At 40.6% G+C, this 7,316-nt stretch overlaps 1 protein-coding gene across 1 annotated transcript; it reads left to right on the top strand.

Annotated features, from left to right (window-relative positions):
• Positions 1-1,237: 1,237 nt before the first annotated feature.
• On the top strand, positions 1,238-5,144 carry LOC115357154 (cation channel sperm-associated protein 2-like). Its single transcript, XM_030048551.1, has 10 exons — positions 1,238-1,297; positions 1,468-1,640; positions 2,116-2,274; positions 2,453-2,565; positions 2,810-2,991; positions 3,596-3,695; positions 4,000-4,070; positions 4,384-4,450; positions 4,877-4,944; positions 5,040-5,144. Exons 1-10 carry the CDS (start codon positions 1,249-1,251, stop codon positions 5,099-5,101), a joined length of 1,044 nt encoding a protein of 347 aa, XP_029904411.1. The 5' UTR covers positions 1,238-1,248; the 3' UTR covers positions 5,102-5,144.
• The last annotated feature ends 2,172 nt before the right edge of the window (positions 5,145-7,316 follow it).

Consider the following 7,316-nt stretch of genomic DNA (forward strand, 5'->3'; position numbering starts at 1 on the left):
TACCAATTGATTAATTAATCGATTAATTGTTTAAAAATGTGGGCCCAAGGCCTAATCAGATGAGAATTCATCTGCATTTCAGAAAGCTAGCCATTTTTTCGAATCCATCCCAAAAAGGCAGCCATTTTAAAAGTTAATGGAATAATTCACAGGTGGAAAGATGTTCTTTTCATAAAACTGGGAGGTCTATGGAGTAGAAAGGGGCAATTTTTTTTAAAACTGGTACTACATGACCAGGAAAAAAAAAAAACAGAAAAAACAGAAAAAAGTTGGCTGTGGTATTCCCTTTAGCTCAAAACATAGAAAACCTACAACAGGGGTCTCAAACTCGTGCCATGGAGGGCCAAGAGGCTGCAGGTTTTCATTCCAACCAACAACTCCACCAGGTGATTTCACTGATCACCCTACCTCGAAACAGAGAGGCGGGACTAATCAGTGAAATCACCTGGTGGAGTTGTTGGTTGGAATGAAAACCTGCAGCCTCTTGGCCCTCCATGGCATGAGTTTGAGACCCCTGACCTACAACAATGGGCACCACCCAAGTCTGTGGCCACAGAGGGCGCTGTTGCATATTTTTACATGAATAATTCTGTGCAAATGAATGTGATAGGATGACACATCACCTGAAAACATTTTCACATATTCTGAGAATTAATTTCTCAGAATAATTTTTGGTTTATTACAATAGAAACTACAAAATGTGAATGTGTACCATTCATATAACCACACTATGTTGATATGCATGCATGTGTGTATTTTTGTGGGTGTGTATTGGCATATTTTCCTCTGTCTGTGTGACAGATGATGAAGCCCCCACCAGTCTGCCAGATAAGGACCCACCACAGCCAGACACCTCACCGTCTGGTCTCAGTCTGCGTGCCCACAGGGTTCTAGAGAGTATGTTTCAACAACATGTGTGATTTTATCACACACAGCAACTTCTGCTGCTCCTTCCTCTCTCATTAGTTACTTTTTCAGTCATACTCTTTTGAAGCACTTGTCTTTTGCCTTGTCATTCTTGGAGCATTGAAATATTGTCAGGGTGCTGTTGCCCTTGTGCCATCTCACACCTGAAACTCTTCCTTATTGTTGTCTCTCAACAAATGAGCCAAAATTAGTCTAATTTTTGGCTCTTCTCTCTGAAAAGAATCCAGACTTTTTATGTTACTTTCCTGCCCTGTTGAGATACATTGTCAAAGATGTTGTTACCTTAACAAAATGCTCTCAGGTAAATGGTTCAACGGCATAATGATCGGCTTCATCTTAGTGAATGCCATTTCGCTGGGCATCGAAGCAGGTTAGTGTCTTTGACCTTCATAATATATTTACAAATGTTTAGAAAAAATGCCATATCTTGATAATATCAAGGGGTATCATATTTGGTATGGGTCTCATGACAATTTTGTGATGATACCGCTTATTTGTGTGATTTAAAGACATTGTTTTTATTCATCCTCACATCTCCAGAATGGAATGACGTCCCAAAGAAGGAATGGAAGACGCTGTACTACTTTTTGAAAGCTGTGGACTGGATCTGTGCTATGGTATTCTTCATAGAGATTATCCTAAAGTGGGCAGACGACTTCTGGACTTTCTGGAAAAGGAAGTGGGACATCGCTGACTTCCTCATCACCGTCTTGGTAAGGACAGTGGGCCGAGGATGTCCACTTAATAATTTTAATTTTTTAATAAAAGAAGTGAAACACTGCAACAACAAATCTGTACTAGCTTCATAGTCAGGGTTAAAATCGTATTTTTCCCTTAACAGGGCCAAAAATCTACCAGTGGGATGAGATGATACCACTAATGTACAGATCAATTTGTTTCCAATGTTCATCATTTTAATCAAGTGTCTATTTCTAGATCCCAATGGGCTGCTTTATTTCAGCATGTTTATACTTGTTCCCAGAAAAAATCCTGAAACAAATGAGAATGCATTGGAAACAAGCAGGATTCTCTTATCTCACTGAAACTCGTGTTGGTTCTTAATAATGAGAAATGACGTGTACTTAATGCTCTACGTAATGACTGCATTTTCATGCATGAATTCACGTCATGTGGTCGTTCATCTAAAAACATTGTCAGTCAGTGTTGTTGTGACCTCTGCCCACCCAGTCATTTGTACCAACCCTCATGATGACCATTGGATCAAACGTCGGAACCATGGAGGTTTTCCGTGTCTTTAAAGAACTTCGCCTGCTCCGCACCTTCAAGACAGTTGCCAGGTCCCGCAGAGCTCAGTTTGTTGCGCAAACTATCTACCAAACCACGAAGGTAGAGGACAAAACTACCAAGAGTTAATTTGTGCTCAATTTCAATCTCTCGCTCTCTCTCACTCAGATATAAAAATAAATAGATTTGTACATAAATGCATATTTCTATCTTTTAAAATGAATCAAACATCGGATGCATGTATGATTAGGACTGAATTCTCTGTCCTTCTTGGGTCCAGGATCTTAGCCCGTTTCTGGTGTTCCTGCTGGTGTTGCTCTTCGTCTTTTCTGAGGTGGCAGTCGAACAGTTTCACAAATACCCGAAGGAGTCAGACGACAGGAACTACTTTAAGTAAGTGATCAGTCAACAGATAGATTACTGTATTGATTAATCTAAAAACGGTAATTGAGTAAAGTTACTTGTTACTTTTCACAAACTCATGATCACATTACTTTACTAAGTACTTTCTCTAAAAAGTAATTTGTCTACTTATTATTTTACTTATATATTAAGTCCTCATCAGTTGGCGAACAAGGCTTGACAACAAATCATATGAGTACTGATGAATGAATACGTCTGTGTCTCTAAACAACAGTGACATAGCGATGACTATGTGTACGCTGTCCATCATCTTCACATTTGACCACTGGACGGACGTGCTGCGCCACATCGTCAAGAAAACTCCGGAAGAAGATCATCCCTACTGGACAGGCTTCATCGTTCTGTGGCTTGTGATAGCAAGCATCTTCATCAGCAACATGATGCTGTGTATCGTAGGTACAGTGTTTCAACTGGCCAGAAGCAGAAACTGCAGCATTTGTAAATCTCACATTGTGGTAAGAATGACTCCTTTTGAAGTCTCTGGTCCTCAGGATCCAGTCCTGTTGGTTTTTAGTCTAGCGATCCTAAAGGGGATGGACCTACATCTTTGAACACCAGGAGACTGTAATTAATCACCTGATCAGATAGAACACCGGGGGAAGTTTGCAGTTGAGGCTGATGGACAGGGCAGACGAAATGTAAATGCAACAAGTGTCTTGAGATTTGAAGTTCAGTGACTGGGCAGAGACTAAGATCTGGTGACGTAGAGGTGGGTGACTGGTTATATGTAGTGTAGGTGTGCTTGACTGCAGCATTGTGTGGGGCTATGCTATGACTCCAGCACACCTGTGTCACTCAGACAATCATGCACTCAAACACACACACACACACACACACACACACGCTGGGGTGAGAGAGGGAGAGAGTCATTGGGGAAGGAGGACACTATATGGGATGTTGAGTGTCAGTGGAGACAGGAGCAGATCATTGCAGTAGCAAGACAAATATGGACCAGATGTTGTCTGAAACCAGTCTGCTGTGTTCTTCTCTGTCCAACAAGTCAAAAATGTTCAAAGCTTTCGGACACACCTGGATAAGGAAAACAAAGGGGTCAGGGTGAAGGCTGAAAAAGACATCGCCATAGCCAAAAGAGTGCAACGGTGAGAAAACTTCATCATGTAGATTGTAGTTTACGTTAGTCCAACATCCTGAAAGTACATCTGCAGGAGACAAGACTCTCTTGACATTATCAGAGATCACACGTCATAGACACACACCCATTGATCTGCTGTCATTATTTATGAAAAAAATGATAAAGTGGGGTGAAGTGTTACTTAAAGGAAGAAGGAAGGAAGGAAGATTAATACTGTTTAAAATGCTGCTGTTTTTGTTCTCTTTATTTAGTCTGCTAGGGTGTAATAAATTCTGTAGAAAATGTTGTCCTGTGGTGGTTTACCTCTGCAGGTCAGTGGAGTTAGCAGAGGCTCGAAGGGCAGGGAGGGAGAGCCCTGCATCTGCTGAAGAGGACAGTCCAGGTAAATGTTCACAGTATCTCACATTATTATTTTGCCCTATTCAGGTGTTTACATATTGAGTCCGCACATGTAAAAATTATGTCCTTGTTTGCAATAACCCAAACAGCCTGAAGATGCCGCTGCAATTCTTACAAACATACACTGAAAAAGAAAATCTCCAAGAGTTTCACTTGTTTCAGGATTTTTTTTTCTGGGAACAAGTATGAATATGTGGAAACAAAACAGAATAAGGCAGAACAGTCCACTAGGATCAAGAAAATTACGTGTGTGTGTGTGTGTGTGTGTGTGTGTGTGTGTGTGTGTGTACTTGCAGACTGGGAGAACTTGAGGCAGTACATACAGACTGAAGGAAGGCTATGGGACCAGGACAGACTCTTGAGGTTGAGAACAAAAAAAGAAGATTCCCAATTTATTTTCATATTTTTTTTTTTATAAGTTTTAGAGTTTCTGAGTTCTTTTCAACCCCTCCTTGTAATACAAGATGAGAAATGTGTATTACAAAGGCAACGCTAACTTCCCAAAATCTTAAAAAAAACAAAAAAAAACAAAACTCTCTTCACTACAGGATTAGTGTTAAACTGTCCTGACCAGGTAGTGTTACGCCACAGATTTTATTCAGATTAGTCAGAATAGGAACAATGATTTAGTAACTGTACATCGGTAATGACTTCTTGAATCAGGCGCTAACCCTCGTTACCGTGGTTACCACTCAGTTAAAATAGGATGTTTCTGTAATCTGGGCCCTGGTACTTGAACTTTAAATGCTCGGATAGTCCTCTAAGGCATGTGGTGCTTCATGTTGCCAGGTTCTTTGAGCTGATCGAGGACCTGCAGCGCCATGCCGAGAAGACAGAGAGGCTTCGCCAACACTTTGGTGAGGTTTGGTTCATGAGCTTGTCCTGTTGTTTCCCTATTGCTCTGCAAAGCACTGTTTTAATCCCTTAATCCCCCCCCTCTGCTGTGTTACAGAGCTGTGCCTCCAGCGCTTTGAGCTGCATGTCAGTGATCGCCTGAACATTTCCATGAATTGAATGTTTTTTGGTTTTTTTTGATATTGTGTGATGCCATTCGCTGGCCTGTCCCATAAGGATTCAGGATTTGATTTGATTCAAATCAAATATGGCTTCACATTGCTACACCAATGGCTTCACATTGCTACACCAATCAGTAATATAGCTTTTAATTGAGAGATTTGATTGAGCATCTGTTATCTTTGTTTGCATGTTTTTTTTTTGTTTGTTTGTTTGTTTAATAAAGAATACTGAAGACCCTGTTATCATTTCTGTTTATTTTCAGTGTTACATACTTGTGAAAAGCGCCTGAACGCAGCCCAAACATAAGAAATCTGATCTGGAATCACTGATATAAGATTTGAATACATTATTTTAATAATTTTCTTGTAACTTTTTTGGTATGTTTCAACTTTTATTTATTTATTTGTTTGTTTTATGGTAATTATTAGTATTCTGATGTTGTCATTTTTAAGTGTTAACATGTGTATCCGGAGTGATGATGAAGTTCATTCTATTCACCATGACCGTAAAATCAAATGCTTGTCGAAAAGTGATTCATCTTAATATGTTGTGGCCACAAAGACACTGCTACTCTGTGCTGCATTTAATTTTTTTTAGTGAATTTTTGATGGAATAGAAGTGCATTCATTGTCCTTGTTGAAAAGCAGCTCTTATGCCTGACTGAACACCTGAAGCACTCCTGCACCTTAAACCAGCTCAGTTTGGCAGATCTGGGCCCCCAGCTCTTTTGGTAAACCACTTGCTCTCTTTTAGCAGTGAATGCATTTTTATGAGGAGGGATATTAATTGTGATAAGCTGAAAACGATATCTACAGAGAAGGTCATCAGTCAAAGAGGACTGATATAAAAATGTGTCAAATGCCAGACAGTGAAATTTCCATTGGGCCTCAGCTACAGCATACAACACCTGCAATAAACGTCTGCTGGTAGCAAAGCAAATCTAACTTTTTTTTTTTTTAGCATGAAGAGGTATCTGACCCACCCTCTAGCTTAGGGTTTCTCAACGGGAGCGGTACCGCCCCCCAGGGGGCGTTCAAAGAAGGTCGGGGGACGTTGGAAACAATTCTTTGACAGGGGGGCGTCGGGGATCTTTGAAAAAAAAAATAAAAATAAAATATGTATATATATATACAGTACAGGCCAAAAGTTTGGACACACCTTCTCATTCAATGCGTTTTCTTTATTTTCATGACTATTTACATTGTAGATTCTCACTGAAGGAATCAAAACTATGAATTAACACATGTGGAGTTATGTACTTAACAAAAAAAGGTGAAATAACTGAAAAAATGTTTTATATTCTAGTTTCTTCAAAATAGCCACCCTTTGCTCTGATTACTGCTTTGCACACTCTTGGCATTCTCTCCATGAGCTTCAAGAGGTAGTCACCTGAAATGGTTTTCACTTCACAGGTGTGCCTTATCAGGGTTAATTAGTGGAATTTCTTGCTTTATCAATGGGGTTGGGACCATCAGTTGTGTTGTGCAGAAGTCAGGTTACTACACAGCCGACAGCCCTATTAGACAACTGTTAAAATTCATATTATGGCAAGAAGCAATCAGCTAACTAAAGAAAAACGAGTGGCCATCATTACTTTAAGAAATGAAGGCCAGTCAGTCCGGAAAATTGCAAAAACTTTAAATGTGTCCCCAAATGGAGTCGCAAAAACCATCAAGCTCTACAATGAAACTGGCACACATGAGGACCGACCCAGGAAAGGAAGAGCAAGAGTCACCTCTGCTTCTGAGGACGAGTTCATCCGAGTCACCAGCCTCAGAAATCGCAAGTTAACAGCAGCTCAGATCAGAGATCAGATAAATGCCACACAGAGTTCTAGCAGCAGACCCATCTCTAGAACAACTGTTAAGAGGAGACTGCGCCAATCAGGCCTTCATGGTCAAATAGCTGCTAGGAAACCACTGCTAAGGAGAGGCAACAAGCAGAAGAGATTTGTTTGGGCCAAGAAACACAAGGAATGGACATTAGACCAGTGGAAATCTGTGCTTTGGTCTGATGAGTCCAAATTTGAGATCTTTGGTTCCAACCGCCGTGTCTTTGTGAGACGCAGAAAAGGTGAACGGATGGATTCCACATGCCTGGTTCCCACTGTGAAGCATGGAGGAGGAGGTGTGATGGTGTGGGGGTGTTTTGCTGGTGACACTGTTGGGGATTTATTCAAAATTGAAGGCACACTGAACCAGCATGGCTACCA

This window comes from Myripristis murdjan, chromosome 3 (assembly GCF_902150065.1).
Source record: "Myripristis murdjan chromosome 3, fMyrMur1.1, whole genome shotgun sequence".
Lineage (NCBI taxonomy): Eukaryota > Metazoa > Chordata > Actinopteri > Holocentriformes > Holocentridae > Myripristis > Myripristis murdjan.

What these genes read in the sequence shown, in the direction of transcription:
- LOC115357154 (XM_030048551.1), top strand. Translation starts at nt 1,249, where the DNA reads ATGATCGGCTTCATCTTAGTGAATGCCATTTCGCTGGGCATCGAAGCA. An exon ending in GACCAGGACAGACTCTTGAG is followed by an intron (nt 4,451 to 4,876) that starts GTTGAGAACAAA and finishes TCATGTTGCCAG; the next exon opens with GTTCTTTGAGCTGATCGAGG. An exon ending in GAGGCTTCGCCAACACTTTG is followed by an intron (nt 4,945 to 5,039) that starts GTGAGGTTTGGT and finishes GCTGTGTTACAG; the next exon opens with AGCTGTGCCTCCAGCGCTTT.